The sequence below is a fragment of the Castor canadensis genome, chromosome 6, assembly GCF_047511655.1.
Source record: "Castor canadensis chromosome 6, mCasCan1.hap1v2, whole genome shotgun sequence".
Taxonomy (NCBI): Eukaryota; Metazoa; Chordata; class Mammalia; order Rodentia; family Castoridae; genus Castor; species Castor canadensis.
Window position 1 is genome coordinate 37,127,677 of NC_133391.1, and position 27,325 is coordinate 37,155,001.

Genomic DNA, 27,325 nt, shown 5'->3' on the forward strand with positions numbered 1-27,325 from the left:
TTAAAAGTCTATAAAAACATTTATTGGCTAGAAAACAAGGGGACTGACAAACAAAGTGAAAGCAGCTCAACTCCATTCAGATATGTTGGTTTAAGAAGTGCCTTGCAATTTAAGGTCACGTACATATTAAAAAACAAGGAGACAAATACACATTTTACAAGGGAATAGGACTGGAATTCAAGATCATTCCACAAGGTAGCCTGCACAGCAGGGAGGGGAATAGGCAAGACGACCTCCTCTGAGGACCTGCGCCACCTACTAAGACCTGGGCCTTCGAGATGCTCTGCGGATGGGGGTAGTTTTCTTGGGTGTCTCATCTTCTGTCATCTCTGCTGAAAGCTCTATTTAAAGAATTGTAGTGATAAGAAAAGCTGAATCATAAAGATGGTGCAAAACATCTCAGAGAACAAATGACAGTTCCAGACAATACTGAAGACATAAACCCAAGCTGCACAGGGAGGAAGGCAGAGAAATCTATACCCAATCAGGCTACATGGCAGGACCCCACCAAACACAGCTGTCCTGGAGGGAGCATCATTACCTTCCTCACTGGACTCATCGCTTGAGAAGACAATTCTGGGTTTCTTCTTGGAAGTGCGCTGCTGAGTGTTCAGAAGCCGACGAGTAGAATGGCGAGGCTCAGGTGTGACAAAGTCATTGTCTGAGGCTGCAGAAGCCAGAGGCTGCAGCCTGGAGACTAGAAAAGGCAAAGAAACAGGCTTTTTAAACAAAAAGAAAAGCTGGCTGTTGCTTGTGGGGAGGGCCCAGTCTGGGCTCACTACCTGGGGGCTGCCTCTCATACCAGTGGATTGTTTCCTGGCTGATGGGGCTCGCTGGCTACCTCCTTGGTTGATCTCAAGCTCCTCTATTCCATCCAGCCCTCTGGTGTGACAGGCCCGAAGTTTCTGCTCAAATTCGTCTATGACAGCCTGGAGGGGAAAAAAGGAGATTTAAGAATAGGCCTGGTGGGCATATGGTTATTTCTCTGGTTAAAAAGAAACAGGGCCACCAGGCGGAGGTGGTTCATGCCAGTAATTCTAGCTGCTTAGGAGGATGGTGGTTCGAAGCCAACCTGGGCAAATAGTTTGTGAGACCCTAAATATCCAACACAAAAAAACAGGAGTGGCTCAAGTGGTAGAGCCCTTGCCTAGCAAGTGTGAGGCCCTGAATTCAAACCCAGTCCCACCATAATAAAAAAAAGAAAAAGAAACAGGGCCATGAAAGATATGAAGAACCTTAAATGTCTACTGCTAAGTGAAAGACGCCAATATGAAAGGGCTACATACTATTCAATTCCAACTCTGTGATATTCTGGGGCTGGGGATGTAGCTCAGTGGTAGAGCAATGGTTGGGCATGTGCAAGGCCATGGATTTGATCCCGATATAAAAAAAAAAAGCTCTACAAAATATAGAGTGGCTGGAGTGATAGAGTGCCTGCCTAGCAAGCATGAGGCCCTGAGTTCAAACCCCAGCGCCACCAAACAACAACAACAACAATAATAACAACAACAACAAAAGGCCAACTATATGATGTTCTGGAAAAGGCAAATCTGGAGGGAGTAAAAAGGTCAGTGCTTGCCAGGGGATGAGGGGGAGGCGAGGCAGAATAGGTGGACCACAGCTATTTAGGCAGTGAAACTGTTCTGTGATACTGTAATGATGGGTGAGTGTCATTTTTATGTAGTGAACACTAAAGAAAAGTGTGGACTTAGAGTGCTATGATCTGTCAGTCATTCCTTCCTTCAGGTCCATGTAGACTGTTAACAAAGGACCACTCTGTACCAGGAAGCTGATGGTGGGAGGTTATGTGGGGGGGATATGTGGGTTACACAGGAACTCTGTATTTATCATTCAGTTTTGCCTAAAACTGCTCTAAAAAAGCCTATTTAAAAAAGGAAACAGGAATTGGAGACAGAAGGATCTGGTCTCATGTCACTGGTTACTTGGTTGTAGTCAAGCTAGGAACAAGGGAGGAACATGGCTTACAAGAGCCTTGGAACACTGCTTAGGAGAACAGACCATGTAACCAGTACTAGAGGCCAGCAAGGCCAGTGTCCCCATGCCACTCACCTTGCCCTCGGGCTTGGCCCCACGCCGCAGCTTGCCCACAACAGATAAGAAAGCACTGAAGACAGATTGATCGGACAGTTTATCTCCAAAGCAGTTGAAACTGTCGAGCATCTTACGGAGGCCTCGCTCTGTGAGGGGCAGCTGTGACACACAGTAGGCCAGGTCCCTGTACTGCCGCTCAGCTCTACAGGTGAAAGGAGCATTGTGAGGAGCAGTTCAAAGCTCATCCTACCCATTGGCGGCCCCTGGTCCCAGGGATGCCACTGGGGTCTCTTTTCCCACACAGGGTCCCTTTCTGAGCCCAAAGTCTCTCAGGGAAGGCAGTGTACCGGGCTGTTCGGAAGCGCTGACACAGCTTCTCCACCAAGCTCTCAGTCTGCTTGTCCTTTGTGATATAGGAGAGGAGCTGCCTGCCGGGAGGGGAGGGAGGCTTTGTGATCGGCCTGGGCAATTCCATCCTCACCCACTAGGACCTACCTGGGCCCTCTGCTGGTACCACCTAATCTGTCCTTACTAGAACGTCCATGCCCCTCCCCCCACCAGCCTCACTGCTCCTCTTGCCTCTTCCAGAAACCAGAGAAGCCCCTCGCTAGTAATTTTCACTGCAAATGAACATTGCCAAGAACAACTGTTACTTGTGAGCACGAGTATGTGTCTACCACTGTGGTGGGTATCTTATTTCCTAATCTCAAGAACTTTGAGTAAGTAGTATAAACCTTTTATGGAGGAGGAAACAGGGACAGAGGTGTCAAGTTATTGAAGGCTATACAGCTAAAAAGCACTGGGGCTGGAGACAATGGTAGAGCACTTGTTTAGCATGCCTGAAGCCCTGGTTTCATGCCCAGCATCCTAAGTAAATAAGTGAAATAAAGCAGATCTGGAATTCAATTCCTAAGTGCCCCAGATATGCTATAGGGAGACTGTGCCCTGAGGCCCAGGCAGCTGTACTTCATGATGGTGTGGAAAGGCTCCTCCTCCACCCCGCCCTCAGGGTCTGCCAGGCGGCTGATGATATCGGGAAGGAGATTGTAGATTGCATTGCCCTGCACGAGAGAAAGAATCTTTAGATGGCATGACCTACATACTTCCTTGGCACCAAGCCCCAAGCTGCCTGTGGCTCACCTTGTGGGAGAGCTCATTGAAGAAGTTCTTGGCCAGGGCGGCAATCTGAGGCACAGGGTCGATGAGTAGCACAGCCATCTCGCTCACCTGCCCCTTCACCTTCACCATGTCCTTCAAGATCAGATGCGTCATCACCAGGCCAGCTGTCTTCCGTACTTGCTGAGCTGGGTCCCGTAGACTAGGAAGGAAATCTCAAGTCACTGGGACCTCTGGGCTACACCCAAAAATTGCTAGGAAATGCCCGCTCTATTATTCCAAGTATGTCATTCAAGAAGCAGCTAGAACACTGTCTAGAGTAGGAAGCAAGAGTTAGGGGAAAAGACAAGAAGACAGAAGCTTCAATTCCCACAGGGTCCATTTAGCCTGGAGCCTGTCAAAGCAAGTGTCTAGCAGATGCTGAAGGTAATGCCTCAGACTAGGGGAAGTCTTCGTGACCATCATACTGCCATGACAGACCCCAGGAGCTCTCAGTGAGTCTGAAGTATTGCGAAGGATGGATCTCTTACCGAGCATACAGATGAGGTGTCCAGGGGTCCACCAAGTTGGGGAAGCGGATGGCCAGATCCCCAGTGGCAACCATGAGGTTAGACCGGACTATGGGGAGGGAAGACTTTTCCAGCATGGTGAACAGAAGACGAAGCTGAGAGTCACAGAAAGTCGAGCTAGGGGCAAGAAGAGAATCATTAGAGAAACAGGAAAGCCACATTTTCCATCCTTCTTGAGGCAGTACTAACTCAGGGCTTACTTACCTGATCATGCAGAACTTGCCAAGGGCAAGCGAAGCAGCTGCAGAGAGGTCTGGGTTGCTGTAGAGGCCAGGGTTGTTGCAGACTTTAAGCAGAAGTGGAACAAAAGCAGCCAGTACCTGTTTGCCTATTGGAAGAACAACTCTAGGTTGGGGATAGGCTATCTCAAGTGGAGTGGTCACACAGCAATTTTTCTTACCATCCAGCAGTTCCATCTCGCAGATATTTCGGATTAGTTCTGCCTCTGTGTCATCAGCAGTGGCACCCCCAACCAGCCCCAGCTCCTCCTCCATGGTGGTCTCAGAGCTTGTATTCTAGAGTGATCAGAGACATTTCTGATTTTATTTTAACACCATTTTGCATGAACAGATTTGAAGAATGACAAAGTCTACAAAACCATCCACAGAATTGCCAAAGGTGGCTGAAAAGAGAAAGAATTCCTGTTAACTGTAAATAACTTGGTCCCCTGTTATTTGTTTTAAAGTTGCTAAAGGCAGGTTTCTACACCTCTTATTAATTCATCCTCACAGATGATATAATTTAATATATATGTAAACCAACAGCTCACACTAGACAGTGGGTCAAGGTCACAGACATTAGACTACCCCCACTGCTCCAAGACTCTGTCTTACTTTTCTGCCGACACAAATTCCTCCAGTATAGAGGACACAAGGTCCCATTTAGGTGCCAGGCCAGTAGCAAAGGCTGATGGGAGAAACACAGCCTGTATTTTACACTGAGGTGCAGTCTATATTTACCTAAAACTCCTTCCTGGGTGAGCATGGGCAGACTGTTACATGTCTGTTGACAATAATCTTACCTAGGGGGAATAGCAACAAAAAGGCAGGTTCTTCACTTAATAGCAGAGAAGCAGGAAATGTTCTGACCTAAGGTCATGAGACAAATTTAGGAAATGCTCAGGGCATAAACCCCTTGCTCAGACGCCCCAGTCACCTTTTCCTTGGGGTCCTTAGTCTTGTGCTCCTGTTCTTCCTGCAGAACTCGGCGCCGACAGAGCTCTCCACTCACTGCCTGTTCCAAATGTACAAGCTGCTGCAAGGCCACATCCCCAGCCAGTGACAACAGGTTCATCAGCAGGAAGGTTGGGAGCACTGGAATAGTCTCCTCTGCAGGAGAGGGAAGGCAGGGAGAAGAGACAAAGTCAAGTCCCACAAGCTTACTGATCGTCCTCTTGCTTGTGTGCTACTCAGAATAGTGAAGGAATAAGACATGGTGACGGGGATGGTGGTGCTAACTAGTCCAACTTCAACTTGGACTGAAATAGGCAGTGTGGGCTGAGGGGAAGCAGAAGATGCTGGTGACTACCTTCTGTCCCTGCAGGGAAGATAGCAGAAGCTGGTGCCCTCCCCTCTATCTGCCCTCAGCCCATCACCCCTCTGCCACTTACTGGGGTCCTCCTGGCTGGTGTTTTTTTCTTCTAGCTTCTCCAGGGCCTGCTTTGCACAGCCCTGCAACATCTGGGCACAGATCACCTCTGGGCCCTCTGCCATTTGGTAGGTGAGGGTCACTGCCACTTCTTTGAATGGAATCCAGAGTGGGTCTGGGTGGGCAAAGCCTATATAGGAGAAGGGAGAAATTATTCACTGCAGGCAAAGGGCCCAGTTCTGTCCAAGGGCCTTTTGGAAAGCTCACCTTTTGTTACCAACTCCTGAAGTCGCTCAAACAACCTGTGCTCCTGAGGCAGCCTGAAGGGAGGGTGTCGTTTGCCCAGAGAAGGCTGTAGAGAACAAGACAGAATGCAAGTGTGTGGAGGGCGGATAGAAGGATCTCCACTCTCGCAGTTTGGTTGTAACCACCACATACCTTTCTCCTGTCCGAGATGTTGGCAATGGCACAGCACACCTGTTGGGCCAGCCTGTAGTCCTGTGGAACCTTCTCAGCCAATCCTACGCTCACCAGCATGTCTAAGTTGCTTCCCACAATTTCTGGTTTTCCTCTAGGGGAAGGAAGCCATAGAGTTAAAGGCAGTCCTGGACAGGATTCTGTGGGGGATAAGGCCGGTACCCAACATGGGGTGTCTACAGTCCTAGAACACTACAGCCAGGCTCTGACCCAGGGCCAGCCCCTCAGATCCCTCTTTTTCTAGTGAATCCATTTCTGCTGGGCAGGGAGCTGGTACTCTTCATTTAGGCAGTCAGCTACCAGCAGAGCCCAGCTGGGCTTGATTGTGACTACTATAAAAGAGGAATCTTCTCAACTTTCCTTTCTTCTTCCACCCTACTGCCTGTTAGATCTGAGCCTCACCGTGCCATCATGCCAAGAAGCATGACAGACGAACAGCGCTCCAGAGGAGAGCAGGGGACCTTCTCGGTGACTTGCTCCCACAGTAGATGAGTCACTGATGGTTTCAACTCATCCTTCTGCACAAACTCACAGATCTGAGGAGAAAAGAAATAGGGCTCAAGCCATAAACCAACCATTCCTTTTGGTCCACTTATTTAAAAACAAGATTGAGAACATGAGTGGGTAAAGGCAGCACATCAGAATGAAGAAAGAAGAAGGAAGCTCACCATGTAAAGCAGAGGCTTGGCGAGGTACTTCCCACTCCATTCTCTGCTTTTCTATTTCCTGCCTCAAAACTACACTTATTAGCCAGGTGCTGATGGCTCACACCTGTAATTCTAGCTACTCAGGAGGCAGAGATCAGGAGGATCATGGTTTGAAGCTGTCCGGGTAAATAGTTCATGAGACCCTCGAAAATACCCAACACAAAACAGGGTTGGCAGAATGGCTCAAGTGGCAGGGCACCTACATAGCAAGTGTGAGGCCCTGAGTTCAAACCTCAGTACCAACAAAACAAAATAAAAAAAAAACCCTAAATGTTTCAAATTCTATGTGGATCTATAGTTCTGATTACATTCTGGAGATTTCTAGTAAGTTTTCCTGCTGTGATCACAAACTCAAGCTTTCCAAAATGGAAGCCATCATCCTTCCTTGCCTTTTTATTTTGCTAACAGTACCAACACCCTCTTAATTAAATTTGCATAAAATTTCAGACGCTTCTTTTTATGAATCATCCACTTAGAGCTACCTATTTTTCTTTCCCAGTTTGTCTTCTAGTAAGTTCAACTCGGCAGCTATTCCTCCAGACTAGAGTCTTGCTCTTGTTAGTGCACACCTTCTATAGCCTCCAGCAACTTTCCTGTCCTGTCCGTGGCTCTCCTCAGCCAGGTCCTCTCCTGAACACTTGCTTTCACCTGTCATACCCCTGCTGCTCATCGATGATTAAACAACGCCTGCCTACAGCAGTGTCCTAACAGTAGCCACTCTGGGAGATCTTGGGCCAGTTGGAAAAGGTTCTCTCCTTTTCCCCAGTAAGATGCACAGTGTAGTGGGCAGCAGTGCTCCTCCAAGGGGAAGCCCGCAGTCAACACCACCACCATGTCCCCATAGTGTACATGTCCAGAGGGGAGTCACCTCATTAAAATGCTGGGGTTGCTGGCTAACAAGGGTAAAATCCTGGACTACTAATTTTTTTTTTGTGTGGTACTGGGGTTTTAACTCAGGGCTTCTCTACTACTTGGGTCACAACCACAACCCTTCTTCATTTTGTTATTTTTCAGATTTTTGCCTAGGGCTGGCCTCAGACTGATTCACCCACCTTAATCCTCCCACACATCTAGGATCACAGACATGTGCCACCATGCCTGGCTTGTTTGTTAAGATGGGATCTTGCTAACTTTTTGCTGGGACTGGCATTGAACTAATGATCCTCCCCATCTCTGTTTCCTATAGCTATAGCTGTGTGTGCCACCACATCTGGCCAATTCTGGACTCTTGGGTCCTTTTTTTTTTTTGGTGGTGTTTGTGCCTGCTACCTAGATGTGATTATAGATGGAAGCCACCATGCTCAGTTTTTTTTTTTTTCTTGAGATGTGGTCTTACTACTTTTTGCTTGGGCTGGCCTCAAACCACAATCCTTCCAATCTCTGCCTTCTGAGTAGCTGGCTACAGGCATGTGCCACTGTGCCTGGCCAATGCTGAACTCTTGAAGGCATACAGGGACCTTCACAACTTAGTTTCCACCTACATTTCCAACTTCATCTTTCACAGATAACAATTTGAGCCAGAACACAAACTTTCTCATTCTACAGCAGAAGCTGTGTACTTTCTTGGGTTTTGTCTGAAACTCCTGCCTCCTTACCTTTTAAGCCCCATGTTAAGTCCTACTGCCTTCATAGAGCTTTCCTTGGCCATGCTACTTCAAAGGGCTCTTTCCCACCTGGTATTCCCCCGGATGGCATAGAAGCTGAATATATTTTTTGGAGTTTTTATGGCCTGGGTCACTAACTACCTGTAACTAGCCAAGTTCCTTTACCTCTTCCTAAGCCTCACAGATTTCTCATTGTAAAATGCTACTCCACAGGGTTGTTGAGGACTAAGCAGGTTAATATGAGTGAGGTGCTCTGACATGAACTGTGCCTAGCAATATGAAATGGCACAAAAGTGCTGCTGCTATGTTACTGTTGTGCCACTTGCTCTGTATACTTGGTTATCTACTTGCTGCTTTTTCTAATAACATTTTGTGTTTCTGGTCATCACACAGGCTACTGGTTCTTTCAAAGTCAGGAATGTGAAAACAAATGTCAGGCTGAGTAGATTGCTGAACACACTGTAAATACTTGCTAATACTTGCTGAATGAATAAAGAAAGATGAAGCGAGTAAACTTACAATTTCCTCAAGACACTGAATGGTTCCAACTGAGGCATCCATTAGCAACAAAGAGAGATTCTGAATCAAAGCCTGGGCCTTGGCTCTGTGGGAACAGCAGAGATCAGTGGTCATTACAGAATGGGAAGGTGAACTTGGCAATTGGTTATGAGGGTTGTCCCAACACAGTCAAACAGCTGCTTAGATAGGATTCACTGGAGCCTATCTGAGCTGTTATAGACCTCAGAAGTTACTTGGAAGGATGTCCCTCCTCTTTAGGAGTCTAGAAAAACCCTGTGAGAAGCTGACCTCAAAAAGTCAGCAAATAGAAGAACCTCACATACCTAGCAGAGTCCCCTTTGGGATTGAGGTAGAGTTGGCGGTAGGCGTTAAGCACAGCTTCTCTGACACCAGGCTCCTTAGACCAGATGAGAGGCAGCATGCGGCGCACCCCAAACAGGGCCTGGGGCACCCCAAACTGGAATCCCATCGCAAAGAACTCAACCACCTCCTGCACCACTGAGAAGACACAGACAATGTACCAATCCACCTGGCAAAATACCCCTTCTTAACATAGCAACACACAAGTAGAGGCCTTTTTCTTTTTCCCTGACAATGTCAACTCCTCCTGTAATGTTGTACCATGCAACACTAGATGTGTTAAAATATCTAAGTTATAAGGGGGCTACATAAAGCAAACAGAAGGCAACAGAAAGATTTTTGTTTATTATTTTTCGGTGGAACTGGGGTTTGAACTCATAGCTTGCACTGCAAAGTAAGTGCTCTACCACCTGAGCCACACTTCCAGTCCCTTTTGGTCTGATTATTTTGGAGATGAGGTCTTGCAAACTGTTTGCTCAGACTGGACTCAAACCATAATCCTCCAAATGTTAGCCTCACAAGTAGCTAGGATTAGAGGTGTGAGTCAAGAGCACCCAGCTCAGCCTCTGCCTTTTACAGGAGCCGATAGGTATCTCTGACCCCACAGCCCAGTCCTTACCGAATGAGACCCTGACCTACCTGTCGTTGTGTTTTCATACATCATCTTGCTGATGATGCCAATGGCCTCTGTAATCTTCTGTGAGAAGCTGTAGGCATCCTGCAGGTACTGCACCAGCATCTCCTGCTTCACCAGCTCATCAGTCTTCCTGGATCGCTCAGGCTCTGACACACTGGTGGTTTCTTTGCAGACAGTCTGTCCTGGGGCCATGTTCCTATCCAACCCCTGTGTGGAAGCTGCTGGGCCTAGGAGTTAGGGAAGTAAGTATAGAGTAGTTTTTGTTCGGGTGTGCATGGGGGATTCTATAGCTAGCAACATTCCTGGATATTTCTTTCTACTATGTGAAGTATGAAGTTAGAACCTATTCTAAAATATTTTGGTTCATTTCTCAAATAAGAATCCTAAAGATCTACAGTTTGGCAGTCACTCTGTGCCTGGGCTGCTCCCATTCTAGAGCAGACGCGCTGCCAACTTCCCTCTGCCTCTTTCTACCCCAGGTCTGTTAGTCAGGCCAGTATCTGCAAAATAAATACTAGGTGAAATGTTTTGTTTATTGACTGAAGGGAAAGGATTACCTTTGAAGATAATTCCTAGGAGATGCAGAAACCTGTTCTCCTCTGACTCCTCTGGTTCTGTAAGACTGAAGGGTTCAGACTCCTGGAAGTGGCCCATAGCTTCTCGAGCAAGAGTGATGGCCTGCCTGAAAGCACACCAGCCTGTCACCAAATTAGCACCCAGAAGAGTGTGCTCCAGCCTTTTGTAAGGGATCCCACCTCATAATTCCACCAGTGCCCCGAAGAAAAGGAACACAGCTCATGCTTTAAAAGTCAAACAGCACCTGCTAAGAGGCAGGGCCCAAAACACTAAGCTTCTACTACAGTCTTAAAAAACTTGCTAAACTTGTTAAAATCACAAACCTACTCCAAACACATGTTTAAAATCTTTGCTAAGTAAATGTTTGGAAACAGTAACTTTCAATAATTTGTTACTTTATGGCACATTCATGCAGTGGGATTTTTTTTTGAGGCTTTGTGTGCTACTACTTGAGCCACTTTGCCAACTCCCCCAATGGGATTCTTTCATCAATTTTTTTTTTTGCATTACTAGGGTTTGAACTCAGAACTGAGGACCTGTGTTTGCTAGGTAGGTACTTTACTACTGAGCCACACCACCAGGCTTTTCTTCTTCTTTTTTGAGACAGGGTCTCCTGTAGCTCATGCTGGCCTCAAATTCACAATCCTCCTGTCTCAGCCTCCCAAGTGCTGGGATTACGTTTGTGCCATCACACCTGGTTGCCACATAATGGGATTCTACATAACTATAAAAAATAATGAGGGGGTGGGGAAGCAGAGAGGAGAAATGGCCCAAACAATGTATGCACATATAAATAAATGAATAAAGGAAAAAAAATTCTCCTCAGCATGCCTGCCTTTGAAACTAAATTTTTCATTAATTTTAAAAATTTAATATTAAATATATGTTAATGGCTACTGTCCAGGTCAGCAAAAAAAAAAAAAAAAAAAAAAAAAAAAAAAGAGGCATGGTACTTGGCATCACAAGGCCCTGGATTCCATACCTAGCACCAAAAAAGGGGTGGGGGTGTAGGGGAACCATTTATACATATTTTAAAAAATCACTAATCCATAATTAAATGATAAAAGCAAGGTAATAGACAAATGAGTGGAGAATTCTATCACTTTGAGCTTGCAAAGCAAGTGCTGTACTGCTTGAGCCACTCCCCCTGTCCATTTTGCTGTGGTTATTTTGGAGATAGGGTCTTGCAAAGTATTTAATGGGGCTGGCCTTGAATCTTGATCCTCCCCATCTTAGCCTCCCAAGTAGCTAGGATTACAGGCATGAGGCACCAGTGTCCAGCTTGTACTATGCCTTTGGTCAGACCCAGGGTAGTACAATGAAAATACCTACCATCATCATCTGATGGCAGCATACTTAAGTACAATGTATTTTTAAGTTTCTCAATGGTTGTCTCTAAACCCACACAGATCATTAGTGAACATTTCTTTCTTTCTTTCACATACTTGTAATTAGCTTTGGCAAGTAATTGATGGATGCGTCCTTTCACCTCTTCTGAGGTCTCTGTATTAGCAATTTGCTCAGGCATCACCTCTTCTTCCTGGGGAAACTTTAGAAGCTGCTGCAGAGTAGACGTCAATTCTGGCTGCATGGCTTCCCACTCCTCTTCTGGGTCTAGTGCTGTGGCTGAATAAGAGTCTTGCTTAGTCTCTTTTACAGAGTTTCTCCCTATAGGGAGAAGGCTATCTGGGTGAGGACTCCTAGGCAGGAGCTACTCACAGGCAGCTGCAGTTTGCCTCTGGGCCCTCATTTCTTGTAATTTCTGGGTCTCCTTCTGCAGTGGTCCAGCAAGGTCAGTGTCACTAAGCTATCAGGGTAGAATGAATATCAGGTAATAAGTGACATAATTGCATCCTTGCTTCCATTTCATTACTTCTCTTTTTTGATCAACCAAGTCTACTTACCCTGCATGAGAAGGGATTATTGGCTAGAAAGCTGGCCAGTAGCTGGATGGCGTTTTTACATACTAGCACTGACTTGTCTGCCAGACGTCCCACTGCTAAAGCCACTACTGCTTGGAAACGAGTCAGGGGGAGGGCCTAGGTAGATAGAAAGAGAAGGATCAGCTCATATCCCACATCATCCATTCTGCTCAAGATGATCGTTGAAATATACTCTAAACTAAGCTACCAACTCATTCTAAAGAAACCTTTCTATGGGATTATAAAAATATATAAGCAGTACTCTTTCTAGTAGATAAGCTACATTATATTCCTTAATTCCAGGCATCCTTTCCTTAGCAGAGGAAGACTTTTATTATTGTAACTACATTACAATATTGGTACATTATTGTACCAATTATTGGTAGTAAAATCTGTGAATTTCTCTTTGGGACAGAAATTTTCTTGTCTTTTTTTGGCTCTAATATTTTATTTTTATTTTTTAAATTTTAATATAATTTTATATTATTGTATATTAAAATTGGGGATACATTGTGACATTTACAAAAGTGCTTACAATATATCTTAAATTCACCTCCTCTGTCATCCTTTACAGATATTTTCTTTACTTTGGCCTATCTATAAAGGTTCTACATGCACTTATCACATAGAAAACTGCTCACCTTTTGCTGGACGATTCTGGTGAAGAGCTGCAAAACGCGGCTTCGAACAAAAGAGTTAACATCATGGCCATGAGCTTGCAAGGTGTCCAAGAACTGGTCTCTAGTTTCTCGGGCTGCTTCTTCCAGTTGATCGCCATTTAGAACTTGCAGCACCATCTCTGCCATGGCTGCTAGCACAGCATTGCGCATCATGTAATTCTAAGAGAGAAGCAAAGGTGGTTTGAACCTCTGTACTTCTCCAACTCTCCTTTCCTTAAACTCTTCTGACTGTCTAGGCAGAAAGTAAGACAAAGCCATTTAACTTTGTAAATGTTAAGCTTGCTTGTGCTTAGCTATATCTTTTCTGGCCAAGTGTCTAGGTATTTTACTCCTAAAGTCAGAGGAAAACACTGAATCCCAATGAGGACATGTTTGCTGAGACCATATGGAAAAAATAATAAGAGCCAAAACCAATTTCTCCTTATGAGGCTCACCCAGGTAGCATGGTGGTACAGGTTGAGTATTCCTTATCTGAAATGCATTTTGGATTTTTTCAGATTTTGGAATATCTGTAAAAACATAAGATATCTTGGGGAGGGACACAAGTCTAAACATGAAATTCATTTATGTTTCAGATATACTTTATATACATAGTCTGAAGTTATTTTTAATAACTATGTGCATGAAACAAAATTTCATAGTGTGGAATTTTCTACTTGTGATATGTTGACCCTCAAAAGTTTCAAATTTTAGAGTGTTTCAGATTAGGATTAGGAATACTCAGCCTGTACTTGAATATGAAATCATGTCTATCCACCCACATACACATTTAAAAACATTTATTTCATATGAGGTCTCAAAGCCTTCAATCCTTACAAATAAACATTCTCTTTCCTTCCCACACTCTTTCCTACCATTTACTGACAAAAAGTAAGACACAGAAAAGCAGAAATCAGCTTTAGGTGCCAAGTAAGTCAAAATCTGGGAGAGAACAGCATGTGGGATTTTTGCCAGGCCAAGAGCCAGGTAATAGAATCTTACACAAGAATTTAAATTAGATGACTGAGTGGACTGACTTTGTCCTTTCACCTTGACTTTCACCTAGGCATGTCCAAGATCAATCTGGAAAGCAACCAGGTTAGCATCCAGGGATGAGAGATTTGAGAAGTGACATGGGTTGATTTGAGAAGACTCATTGTTTAGAGAAAGCAAGGCAAGCCAGATGGCAGTATGAGTCTTCACTCTGAGGAATGGCTGGGACTCAGAACCAAAGCTGAGTCACTCTCACTACACTTAAGCTATACAACTGTCATCTCCTTTATCAGTCCTGGATAAAACCAATGTGATATTGAAGCAAGATCAATAAAAGGCCCTTTACTCAGTAAATGTTATCTGCTTCTCTGCAGGAAGGAACTGCCACAGTGATAAACCTAGTCAACTTGTCTTCATGTGAAAGCTACTTTCTGCCTCAGCCTCCTGAGTGCTAGGATTACAGGTGTGCCACCACACCTGACTGAAATCTACTTTTTTTTTTTTTTTTGGTGGTGGTACTGGAGTTTGAACTCAGGGCTTCGTGCTTCCAAAGCAGGCACTCTACAGCTTGGGCCACATCTACAGTCCATTTTGCTCTAGTTATTTTTGCTCACTTTTTTTTTTGGAGGTACTGGGGTTTGAACTCAAGGCCTCACACTTGCTAGGCAGGTACTCTACTACTTGAGCTACTCCACCAGCCCCTTGCTCTGGTTATTTTTAAAGATGGGATTTCGTGAACTATTTGCCAGGCTGGCCTCAAACCACAATCCTCCTGATCTCAGCCTACCAAGTAGCTAGGCTCACAGGTGTGAGCCACCAGTGCCTGGATGAAAGCCACTTTCTTATTCTATTAAACAACCTTACCCAGTCACGTTGGTACATGCCTGTAATCCTAGAACTTGGGAGGGTGAAGCAGGAGGATCGCTGAGTTAGTTTGAGGCCAGCCTGGGTTATATAACAGGGCATTGTCTCAAACAAAACAAAACAGAACCCCACCCCCCCGCAAACCCAATTTTTCCAGCTTAGGACATAGCTGAGCTGCAAAGCATGTGCTTAGCATGTATAAGGCCCTTGGGTTCCATCCCTAACACATTTTTTAAAAAAAGAAAAAGGAAAAAAGGCAATATTTCAACAATGGACTTAAAACCCCTAGAAAAACTTGCGATTCCCCAGTGGACTACCTACCTCTCCATCCAGATGATCTAGCAAAATGCACATGCTGGACATCAGGACAGCTGGGACTCGTTCTGCTAGTTCTGTCAGGAAGGCTGCAAAGCTTTTTGCCCCTGAAGGGTCCCGACTCAGCTCTTGAGGACATTTCTGTCCAATTTCTCTACACAGTGAAGAAAACACAGCCATGCCAAGATAGCTCAATTAATCAGTTCCCAGTAAGGGAAGAAGGTAAGACTGGTATTTAATACTTGAAGGAATCTATTGTTGCACAGAGAATACACTTCTAACCTTTCTTTATCCCCTCCCCAATAAAAATGAGAATTGGAACTTCAAGAAGAGTCACCTTACAATCTCTCCCACTATGCTCTTCATTCCATAATCTGTTGCCCACAGACTCACAGCTGCCACCAGTACAGGTGCCAGATGTTCAAAGTGCTGCAGCATCTGGATGATCTTCACAGTGGCACCTGTGGAGTACTAACCATGAGGAATTATGGCAGAAGGATAAGGGGACAGTGGGCAAAGTAGGGGATGACTTACTGAGCATATGGTTGTAACGAGTCAAGGCCACCCCAAGCAGGTGTGTTATAGCTTCCCGAGTGGGGCGGTTCTTCTGATGACTAATGGTGGGATTCTCCAGAAGGCGGTAGCAACAGCCAGTAACCAAACTGAGAAAGGAAAAGATGGAAAGGATGAAATCAGCTGTCTGGAGTCAATCAAATAGGGGTTTCTCAGCCTCCTTCATTCTATCCTACAGTCCCCAAAGTCAAAGGCTTGTAGTATTTTTCATTCTATCACTTTCCATACAAAGTTGCTTTGGTGACCCTAGCAAGATTAGCAGCTATCATGACAGAGTTATCATGCCAGAACCAGAACATATGATAAGAAAGATTGGACAAAATCACCAGTGACTTCTCATTGTTAAATATAATAGTCAATTCAGTCCTTATCTTAACAGACCTTTCAGCTGCATTTGGTACAACTGATGCTCCCTGGAACATAGCTTCATTTGGCTTCCAAGACACCAGATTTCCTCCTCAGTTTCTTTAGCTGGTTCCTACTCATCTCACCCTCTTAATGGTAGAATGCTCTGGGGTACAGTCCATGGATTTCTGCTCCCTTCTAGTTACATTTACTGACCTAGTGACCTCAGTCTCGTGACTTTAAATAACATTATATTCCCAAATGTGTATCTCTAGAAGACCTGATGTCTAATAAGCACCTCAAACTTTGTATGTCCAAAGCAGAACTTTGATCTTCCCCCAAAAACATACCCTCAGCCTCTCCATACCTCAGTTAACAGCAGCTCCATTCTTCCAAATGCTCAGACCAGGACTGTGGGAGTCATCCTTGACTGTGACCTCCCTCATGCCTGATGCCTAGTCTGTTAGCAAATCCTGTAAGCTCTACCATAAGAAAAAATGTGCAGAATCCAACTATTTCTTCCTATCACCACTGTCACTCCATGGTCTTTCCTGAGTTACCGGGACACCCTTGTAACTGATCTGTTACTTCCCCCTTTTCTCCTCCATAGTCTGTTTCAATCCAATAGCCAGAATGACCCTGTGAAAGTGAGTCAGATAACTGCTCTGCTTATGAGTGGCCCCATCTCACTCTGAAAAATTGCCAAAGTCAGTATGATGGCCTACCAGGCTCTGCAGTTTGGCTCCTCACTGTTCCCCTGACCTCATAGCCTATCCCCTCACCTTCTCTCAGCTATGGATTCTCAGGCCTCTCTATTATTGGTACATGCTGGACATACTCCATCCTGAGGTTCACTGCACTTGCTATTCCTTTTTCTTGCTCTTGCTATTCCTCCAAACATTCTCAAATCTCTCATTCACCTCCTCTGGATCTTTGCTTAAATGTTGCCATATCAAAGAGGTCTTGCTAGAACAGCTGGCTTAAAATCATAGCCCTTCCCACTAAGCTTCCCATCCCCCTCTATTTTGCTCCATAGTAATAAGCCATAAAACATGCAGCATATTTCACATTGTCTTCTACTATAATATAAACTCCTAGAGGGCAAAACCTTTTATTTCCAAGGTATATAATGCCCATCTCATTCTTAGTAAATATGTTTTTATTTATAAATAAATGGGCACTAGAGATGATAAATTCACATTGTTCCTAATATTCCTTCATCTTCTTCCTATCAACTCCATGTCATGATTACATTTCTATGTGTTAGAAATAGAACTGAGGCATGAAATGAAGCATTTAAAAGGCATAGCTAGCAACAGAGTGCTCATTCCTCATAAGTCACTATTACCTGCAGCCATCCTAACTACCCACCTGACAAATTCCTCTTCAATTATTGAGTGATTCCATAGGTGACGAATGTCCAACTGGAGTAGCTGTGTTAAAAGCTGAAGAATTGGTTGTCTCTCTTCCTCCCAGTCAAAGCCATGGGCTGTCTTAGTCCGGGCTTTCTTACCCTAAAAATGACCATGTATGCATTTAGAAAAAGTAAGGAAACAAATAGGGTGAAGATCTGCCAGTCTACATCCACAAATGATCCAGTATGAAGACAAGGAGAAGGTGATAGAGAAGCACTACAAATTCCAAAGTACAGAACTACTTGTCAGAGGAGATTTTGTGAAACCTTTGAGTACTTCCTCCTAACCCTCAATAAGGACAATAAGCATTCTCAGAATCATTGGGTTCTCTTCTTTCCCATCAATTACCCTACCCCATATATGTGAGCCAGGAACTCCGAATTACCTTTCCACCCACGTCCAGGTTCATGAGGCTTGTGTGGCTGGTTACAGTCTCAAAGGATTCCAAGAGGCGTATTAGGGCATAGCAATTCATTTTGAGGGCATTTAGATGGGCACTTCTATCTGATACACTCAAAGCTGAATCATCCAGGATGGCTGGAAGCTCCTGGGAGTGGCGGGATACCACTGTGGGAGGCAGAATCTGGGAGTTGGTTTCACTCACTTTCTTCATATACCCCAACTTCTAAACACCTAGCACTTGCAGCCATCAGATTACCAAAGATCTGTGTTTCATCTCTCAGTGGCCATAACACAGCTAAGTCCTGTAAGACCCTCGACCCCGATACCTTAAACATGTTTTGTTCCTACTCTCACTCTAGCTGACACAATTTCTCCCTGGCAACTGGAAGAATCACCCCTATTAAAGAGAGGTGGTTCAAAAGTAGGAAAAAGTTCTTGTTGGTCTGCCCTTACAGTGAACGCACATAACTCTGTATCGTCCACCAAGATTACAGACCTTCATAGATCAAAGGCCCCTGGGCTTAGCCAAACCAACTGAATCACAACAGCCTTGATATCATCACTTGGCTGATAAAATGTAGGAAACAGTAAACATACAAACAAACACGTTCCATCCCCTACCCCCTGACCCATGAACACCTTTTATCAGGAATTCCAGAGTGTCTTCCTTGAGGCCAGGATCTATACTTCGAAAGTGACTATGAGGGAAAGAAAGTGAGGGGGTGAGACAGGGACCTGCAGAGCCCATTCTAACGGTTCACATCTAAGTTGAGGAATCTACTGCTTGAAAATACATGTGAATAAATACATATTCTGGCAAGTTGGGTAAAAGCATGTTAGTAGAGCTATCAGCACCCAGAGCCACTTATTAGTGAATCTGTAATTTGGAATTTCAGGACTAACATGCAAAATTAGGCAAACAGCCTACCAGTTCTTTTTAAAGTACCAGCTGCGTATCTTACTTACTGTAAAATGCTGTAGATAGTATCAAAGTGCTGCAGCATAGCAAGGGGCCCCTGAGCTCGGAAGGCAGCTTGAAATGCTACAAAGATGAAAGAAACTGATCAGTTAGGAGGGGAAAAGAGGCCTTTTTAGTAAATCCTATTCAAAATGCATTCAATTGATGTCTCCTTAGACTTCTCCAATGTTTACCTTTCATGATCTTGACACTTTTTCTTTTTTTTTTTTTTGGTGGTATGGGGATCAAACCCAAGGCCTTGTGCATGCTAGGCAAACACTCATCCTTTGAGCTAACATTCCCCAGCCTTGATCTTGACATTCTTGTGAAGAGTAATAGTGAGTTATTATATAGAATGTCCCTCAATTTGGGTTGCTGGGTTTTTTTTGTTCTTTTCTTTTTTTTTTTTTGCAGTGTTAGGGATTGAACCCAGGGTCTTGTGCATGTTAAGTGAGCACTATACCACTAAGCTATATCCCCAGCCTTTGGTGTTTTGAGACAGGGTATCTCTATATATACCAGGCTGGCCTTGAACTCACTGTGTAGCCTAGGTAGACTTAACCTTGTGATCCTCCTGCCTCTACATCCTGAGTGCTGGGATTACAAGCATGTACCACCACACTAGGCTTGCCTGATATTTTCTCATGATTATATTAAGGTTATGTATTTTGGGAAGACTACCACAGAAGGAAGGCTTGGGTCCTTCTCATCCATCAGATCAAGAAAGTACATGATGAACTGGACATGGTAGTACGTGCTGGCAATCCTAGCTGCTCAGGAGGCACAGGCAAGGGAATTGCAAGTTTGAGGCCCCTCTGGGCAGTTACCAAGACCTTATCTCAAAAACTAAAAAGCAGTTGTGGGGGCTGGCACAAATGGTAAAGCACTTTCCTAGCAAGTGCAAGGACCTGTGTTCAGTCCCTAGTACTGAAGAAAAAAAACAAAAAATGAACAAACAGCAACATAAGAAAAGAGATAGACAATGACAATATTAGTACTGTTGACGTTTAAAGTTATTTCTCCTTTGTAATTTAATAAGCATAGCCACGCACACATGATGTTTCAGTCAGTGATGGACCACATCAATGGCAGTGGTCCCGTAAGATTGTATCACCAGTGATGTAGCAGCCATCTTAGTTTGTACAGCATTACACTATGATGTTCACACAGTGACAAAACTGTCTAATGATAGCTCTCAAAATGTATTTTGTTAAGCTATGCATGACTGTATCTTGGGAAAATACTTTGAAATTATGTATACACCCTGCTTCACATAATAGTTGTGGTCACTAATTTAAGTATCCATGGATATTTCCCCCCCGTCACAATCATTACTGCGGTGTTTACTCATTAGTTATTTTCTATTTCCATCATTCCTTCTATGCTTACTCATGAGAATCCCACTGTATGGATGAGCTGACCCTTTCTCTTTATTTATTAAACTGCTTATTTATATTGAAATGGACTCATGGATAGTTCCTTTTATTCTGTGTTTCATCTACTACTATTTATTTTATTGCTCAAGCTGTCCCATACTTGGGCATTAGACGTTCCTTTGCTTCACTTCTGCTCTTACTTTCTTATATCACAAGATGTCCTAGGCTCACCTCATACTATCCCTGGCCCAGCCCTGGAATCAGCCACTCTCAGTGGAGTCCTGGCTCCTTTTATGGGAGAATAGTTTGTAGAAATCAAGCTCTAGGCACCGAATAGGTTCATTACTACTGGAGTACAAAGCAAGACCCTGTTCGGTCTCAAAAAACCAAAATGAACAAATAATTAAAAAGGGGCTCAGGACTGGGTTTGTGCTGTTGCCCTTCTGCCCTCTGCTCTGTAATAATATAGCAAGAAGATGCTTGCCACAAAAACAAAAGAAAGAAAAACAAAGACAAAAAAAGAACAACAACAAAAATACAAGATGCTAGCTCCTTGATCTTGGAGTTCCCAGTCTCCAAAAAAGCTGCAAATTTCTGTTCATTACAAATTACCCAGTGTCAGGTTTTCTGTTATAGCAGCACAAAATGGATAAAACACAACAAAACTCAGTAAGTATAAGCTGTTAGTCACTCTGTAAAAACTTCCTCTGTAATCTGGAAAATATGGAAAAATGGAAAAGAGAAAGAACAAGCACTGTTAACATCTGGCTATTTTTTTTCAGTCTCTTTTCTATGCATAGTGTTTGCATTGTTGAATTCATATCACTTTTCTCAAATTTAGTGTTGTAGGCTAGGTGTGCAGTGGTAGAGCACTTGCCTAGCATGTGTGAGACCCTGGGTTTTCTCTCTCCCTTCCTGATCATTCTCACTGAGAACACCACAGGTAAGAGTCCCATTTTTAAAAAGAAGCCATTATCTGAACTCATCATCTCCAATCTCTCCCCTCTCATTTTCTCATAAACCTATTCCAGTCACGATTTCCCCCCCACCCGCCATTCCTTTGAATCTGCTTTTGTCAAGGTTATTAGATCGCCATATCTCTAAACCCAGTAATAAATATGTCACCTCTCCTGTTTTTGAAACATTCTTTTTTTTTAAGTTTTATTAGCATATAATAGTTGTACAGTGGGATACATTGTGATATTTACAATGTATTTAATATTTACTGCCTCCATCTTTCTCCCTCTTTCCCCTTCCTTCCTTAGAACGATTTCAACAGATTTCATTCTTCTACTTTCATATATGAATATAAAACCATCCACCATATTTGAAACATTCTCTTAATTTAGCAATTTCATTTATTTTCTGTCCCAATGACTGATCCTTAGTTTCTTCTACTGATTCTTTCTCATCTTCCCAGCTTTTAAATAACCTTTTACTTCCCCCTACTTCTTTCTTTGCCTCTTAAAGCCTTTGCTCAACACAGAAAAGTTTAAATGTCAGACCAAGCCAGGTACTGGTAGCTCACACCTGTAATTCTAGCTACTCTGGAGGCAGAAATCAGGAGGATCGTGGTTCAGAGCCAGCTCAGGCAAATAGTTTGTAAGACGCTATCTCAAAGCAAAAAACAAAAAACAAAAAAAAAAAACCCATCTCAAAAAGGGGCTGGTGGAGTGGTTGAAGGTATAGGCCCTGAGTTCAAGCTCCAGTACCACACACATTAAAAAAAAGTCAGACCAGGGCTAGAGGCATGGCTGAAGTGGTAGAAAGAGGCCCTGAGTTTAAGCCCTAGTACTGCAAAAAAAAATAAATAAAAAAAATTTTCGAGGTATGGCTCAAGTGGTACAGTGCCTACTTTGCAAGCACAAGGCCAAGTTCAAACCTCAGTATGGCCAAAATAAAAAATGTCACACTATATCACTCTTGTGCTCAAAACTCAATGGCTTTCCAGAGTACTCACACTGAAGCTAGTCTTCACCTAAAACCTCTGGAGATCGGTACTTCTCAAACTTTTATGCCTCTGAGTTGCCTTGAGAGAAAGAATTTTGTTATCTTGTCTGTTTTATTTACTGTTGTACCCCTACAACTCAACAAATCTGGCATATAGCACATGACTGAAATAAATGGTTTGATTTTAGTAGAAATTATTTGGTGTTTAGAGTCTAAACACCAAATTTATTCAAGCAATGTAATTGTCCTAAAGAGGATTCAAAAACAATCACCAGCAAAACTAGAAGCAGAAAGACTCAGGAGGTGATGCCATTGTCCAGGCAAGAGAGAAAGGTAAATGTAGAAAATTAATGAACTTATTGGCCTGGTCAAAAAAAAAAAAAAAATCACCATCCAGCCTGGGTAGCAGATGCTGTCTCACAAACAAAATTTAAAAAGTGCTGGGGGCATGGTTCAAGTGGTAGAGCGCTTACCTAACATGCACAGGCGCTGGGTTCAATCCCTAGCACCACAAAATAAATATACCATCCATTTTAAAAATGATGCACTGTAATAACTGAAGCACAATTTTCTACAGTATGCAGCATGTGTGACTGGTGATGCTCATATCTAAAAATATGGGTAGAATGGTGTACTTCCTGACTCACAAATGATATGTTGAGGTTTAGGAAGCCTCCTGGATAATAAGCTTTATCAGTTTAGCTAATCTGGGCAGTTCCATTTCCCTTACCAGCAATTAGAGGAATTGGCACACGATCCAATTCTGAGTAAGACTCTCGGGAGGCTGTGGAAAAGTTTTTAAGAAAGAAAGAGCATAGACAGAAATGCCCTTTCCCATTTTCGGACCATCTGACAGCCATAACGCAAAGGCCAGGAGGAGAGAGGCTGAGGTCATATTATCAAGCTGCTCCATTAACCAACCCTTCTCGTTGTAGGAGACAGTAAGTGAACTAGGTCACAGAGAGAATTCATTAACTTATTCAAGATTCACACATCCAGGCAGCCTGGCTCCAAAGTCCTCCATTCCACATATACCTTTACAAAGCAACCGGACACAAACCAATTTCAAAAGTACAATGGCATTATGGGGTCTTGTTGGTAACAAACAAGTTGTTTTTGACCATTTGTAGATTTCAGTTGGTAACTACACTGTACATACAACCACATGCCACATACTGTCCTTGAGGTCAGTGAGGGATTGCATGTGATGGTGGTCTTGTAAGGTTACAATAGAGTTGAAAAGTTAGTATTCCTAGTGTTGTTGCAGCCATTATAAAATTTACACAATGCGTTACTCACATATTTGTGGTGATGTTGGTGTAAACAAACCTACTATACTACAAGTCCTACAAAAGTATATAGCACAATTATGTATAGTATATATTTGATAACAGATGACTGTTACTGGTTTATGTATTTAGTATACCATACTTTTAAATGTATTATTTATTTAATTTGGCAGTTCTAGGGTTTGAACTCAGGTCTTGGGCTACTTTAGCCACGCCCTTTTCAGGTATAGTTATTTTTCAGATAGGATCTTGTGCTTTTTGCCTGGACGTTGCCTCCCAAGTAGCTGGGATTACAGGTATGAGCCACTGTACCAGGACCTTTTAGAGTATATTTCTTTTACTTATTTAAAAAAACAAACTACTAAAAGAAAGGAAAAAATTTAGCCAGAAAGGAAAAAATTTAGCTCACACCTATAATCTTAGCTACTAGGGAGGCTGAGATCAGGAGGATTGAGGTTCAAGGCCAGCCTGGGCAAGTAGTTTAAGAGACCACCCCCCCCCCATCTCCATCTCCAAAATAATCAGAGCAAAATGGACTGGAAGTGTAGCTCAAGTGGTAGAGTGCCTGCTTTGCAAACCCGAAGCCATGAGTTCAAATCCCAGTCCCACCAAAAAAAAAGTTTAAAAAGAAAAAAACCCCAGAAAAACAAAGGAAAAAAAAAGGTTTAGAAGAGCAGCAAGAGTGGCTTGGGCAAGGGGGCAGTGTCGGCCGAGCAGGTAATTGCTGGCTTCAATCGGCCTGGCATCCAAAACAGCTGAGCTGGAGATGGAGTTGAATGAGCATAGCCTAGTGATTGATACACTGAAAGAGGCTGATGAAACCCACAAGTGCTACCGCATGGTTGGAGGTGTGCTGGTAGAACAGACTGTCAAAGAGGTGCTGCCTGCCTTGGAGAATAACAAGGAGCAGATACAGAAGATCATTGAGACACTTCCATAGCAACTTCAAGCAAAGGGAAAAGAACTCAATGAGCTCTAGGAAAAGCACAACATTCGTCTCATGGGGGAAGATGAGAAGCCAGCAGCCAAGGAAAACTCAGAAGGGGCTGGGGCTAAGGCCAGCTCAGCTGGAGTGCTGGTTTCCTAGAGACCAAGGCCTCTGCAATTTTTTTTTTTTTTTTACCTTGACTCCCACTGATACTTTTCTCTTTATTATTATTATTTTCTCTGCTATTGTAATATTTTGTTTTTGTTAATTAAATGTTTTGATCAGAAAAAAAAGTTTATCCTATAGATAGGATAAATTTGCACAAGCAACATTATATGTAGGTACACAATTATCACAATGAAATGCCTTTGCACAATTTATGCTAAAAAGCTGATCATAAAATGGTTTTCCATGTTATTCCAGAAGCAGCCTCACATATTCATTTAATTGCATTATTTTCTCTTGTTCTTCATTTAATCTCCTGTTGTTTTATTTACTATGGCTTTAGGAGCAATAGGTTATACCATATAACCTAAATGTGTAGTAGGCTATACCATCTAGGTTTGTGCAAGGGTACTTTAAAATGTTCCCATAATGATGAAGTCACCTGACAATAGGATTCTCGGCTATCCCCACATCCCTTTTGTTAAACAAGGCATGACTGTAGTTCATTTGGTATGGTAGCTGTATACTGTTTTTCCTTTATTGCACATAATGGAAACAAGATATCTAGACTCTAAAAAAGTGTTACCTAAAAAAGGCCAGACTTGACAAAGCTATCTTCTGTAACTTTTTTTGGACAGTACTGGGATTTGAACTCATAGATTCGCACTTGCTAGGCAAGAACTCTACCACTTGAGCCACATCCCAGCCCTTTTTCTTTTAGTTATTTTTCAGATAAGGTCTCCTGCTTTTGCCTGGGCCAGCCTCAGACCATGATTCTCCTACCTACACCTCCCATGTAGCTGGGATTACAGATGTGTTCTACCACATCCAGCATGTTGTTAAAATGGGTTCTTGCTTGCCCAGGCTGGCCTCATTGTGCATCTCCTATGACTCTTAAATCTACCAGAACTTTATTTTGGTAAGGGATAAAGATCTAAAACAGTTTCTCCCAAAGAGGAACCATAATCACCAAGACTGTTTATTGAAAAATTCAGGAAAGACAGCCAATGAGTGTACCCTGTGTCATGAATCTCATGGAATGCCAGGGAGAAAACAGAATGAGAAAGACATGTTTGTTGTCCTCATGGAGCTTCACTTCACACGGTAACAAAACAGAAAGGACAATGTGTTACATGTGTGATGCTAGATACAACGGTAGTCATGGAGTCTTACCTCTAAGCTGGGACGGCAGATGTTTGATAGACAGTACCTCTTGTACAACATATTGATTCACACCTCCACTTTTTAACAACTCCTCTGGTGATAAGGGAAGATGGAACTCATACAGTTGGGGAGGCATCCTTCTTCCACTGGCTCACAGGACTAGAAATCAAACAGCAAAAAAGCCAGGATATAAATCTAAGATGTCTTTTTATCTGGTTCAATTATTTCCCCTCTTCCAATATGTATGTTTTTTTAGTCTTACAACAAGCTTCTATTATTTTTGAAGTTGTGAAAGGAGATGAAGTCTGGGGGCGTGGCTCAAGGGCAAGGCCCCGAGTCCAAAACCTTAGTAACATATACACACACAAAAGAAGACATCAGCCCTGGTCTAGAATCTAATTCTTGTCATCCATGACTCTGTCAATTGGTCACGTTGTCACGTAACCCCTGGGCCTCTGCTAGCAACCTCTGGTAACTTCACAAAGTTGCTCTGAGGATCAAATGAATGAAGGGGGTATAAAAGTGCTTAAAGAACTGCAGTGACACCTCAATATGTAAAGCTAGCGTCATTATTTCTATCTTAATATGTAAAACGCCTTAAGCCAAGGAGAATGCAGTGGCCCAGCATGGGTTAGTTGGTGTCCTGGCTCCATAACGGGAAAGCAGGAACGTTACCTAGTTGCTCATCCTGTGCCAGGTTCGGTTAGGCTGTATTTCATATACGACCTAACGCTCCTCATTTCAATCCCACGCAGTGCATAATAATGCAACCCGATTAAATTTACGGTTAAGCGATTTGCCCAAATTAACACACAATCTGTTTCAGATCTGTCAGACACTGTTTCCACCACATCAGACCGCAAGAATGATCCTCCTCGACCTCCCTGCCGACTGCGTATTGCCCGAGCCTACATCATATTGTCCGTACCCGATTTTCTCAGTCTTTCACTCCCAGCCCCTTGCCCATACCACATCTCTCCTTACCCGCGGCTCCTCTGACTCTGGTCGACTGGCTGAAATGGTTCCACAAAAACACGAGTGCACAATACGCACCAATCAGTGAAGCAGTTTTCAAATTGGCGGAGAAACTGGCCAATCCTCGGAAGGCTGAGGCAAAGACCCGCCTCCGAGCCAGTGACCGCGCGGGCAAAGCCACCAACACAGAATTCAAACCCCAACCGCTGCACGGGAACCAATCGCGACGCTGGCTAGAGAGGCCGGCCAATTTTAGCGCGGAAGCCGGAGCGCGCGGACGAGGGGCGGGACTTAGCCAGGCTCCGCCCCTGCGCCTCCCGCGGAGGGACGCTGCAGGCTGATGCTCAGGTTCCTGCCTTGCGGCAGTCTGTGGGCAGGAGACCCTAGCAGTTCCTGTCAGGGGTGTCGCCTTCCTAGTTGGGCAGTGGTAATGCCCCTTAGCCACTCCCAGGTCAGGTGGCAAGTCCAGGCTGCGTTTTAGGATTGGGTTCTAATCAGGTTCTGCCATCTCCGCTATGTGACATCCATCACGTCACCGAGCCTCCAATCTCCTGCCGTGTAAAATGGGAGTAATAAAAACTACCGAAACGCAAGACTGCGGTGGGGCACAGAAAAGGCTTGGTCTTTGAATATTTCAAAGCTCCGGGTTTCAGGTTCTGATCCTTTATTTCCCTCACAGTTGAGGATGCCCAAGAAAACGGGACACTGTAAATTTTCTTGGAATTTCAGTGCAGGGCAGTCTTACACAGCCACGAGTAACATACCGCAGCGCTTCCGGCGACCTAAAACTTGAGGCGAGCACACCGGAAGCATCTAGACAGGGCTGGC

The 27,325-nt window shown here is 43.7% G+C and overlaps 1 protein-coding gene, 1 non-coding gene and 1 pseudogene across 2 annotated transcripts; 1 reads left to right on the forward strand and 2 right to left on the reverse strand.

Annotated features, from left to right (window-relative positions):
• Ncapd2 (non-SMC condensin I complex subunit D2) lies at positions 1-27,325 on the reverse strand. Its single transcript, XM_020158254.2, has 32 exons — positions 26,507-27,325; positions 25,532-25,681; positions 18,659-18,734; positions 18,332-18,390; positions 17,676-17,857; positions 17,247-17,389; positions 15,492-15,619; positions 15,295-15,418; positions 14,964-15,111; positions 12,768-12,965; positions 12,109-12,243; positions 11,924-12,011; positions 11,650-11,830; positions 10,186-10,310; positions 9,631-9,855; positions 8,955-9,129; positions 8,632-8,716; positions 6,204-6,337; positions 5,763-5,895; positions 5,592-5,676; positions 5,347-5,514; positions 4,893-5,065; positions 4,138-4,252; positions 3,942-4,065; positions 3,699-3,854; positions 3,193-3,370; positions 3,019-3,113; positions 2,400-2,480; positions 2,071-2,254; positions 803-929; positions 542-697; positions 1-341 (listed from the first exon to the last, which is right to left on the reverse strand). Exons 2-32 carry the CDS (start codon positions 25,656-25,658, stop codon positions 259-261), a joined length of 4,191 nt encoding a protein of 1,396 aa, XP_020013843.2. The 5' UTR covers positions 25,659-25,681; positions 26,507-27,325; the 3' UTR covers positions 1-258.
• Positions 17,935-18,260, reverse strand: LOC141424569 (small nucleolar RNA U85). The gene has a single exon (XR_012449467.1). It is a non-coding gene; the product is annotated as a small nucleolar RNA U85 (small nucleolar RNA).
• On the forward strand, positions 23,808-24,383 carry LOC109682782 (prefoldin subunit 2 pseudogene; annotated as a pseudogene).

Excerpts from the sequence above, each read along its gene's own strand:
- Ncapd2 (XM_020158254.2), bottom strand. The coding sequence starts at position 25,658 with ATGCCTCCCCAACTGTATGAGTTCCATCTTCCCTTATCACCAGAGGAG. Across the intron at positions 15,620-17,246 it reads ATTGAAGAGGAATTTGTCAG|TTTGGTTACTGGCTGTTGCT; the intron begins GTGGGTAGTTAG and ends TTCCTTTCTCAG. Across the intron at positions 4,253-4,892 it reads CTAAGGACCCCAAGGAAAAG|AATACAAGCTCTGAGACCAC; the intron begins GTGACTGGGGCG and ends TGATCACTCTAG.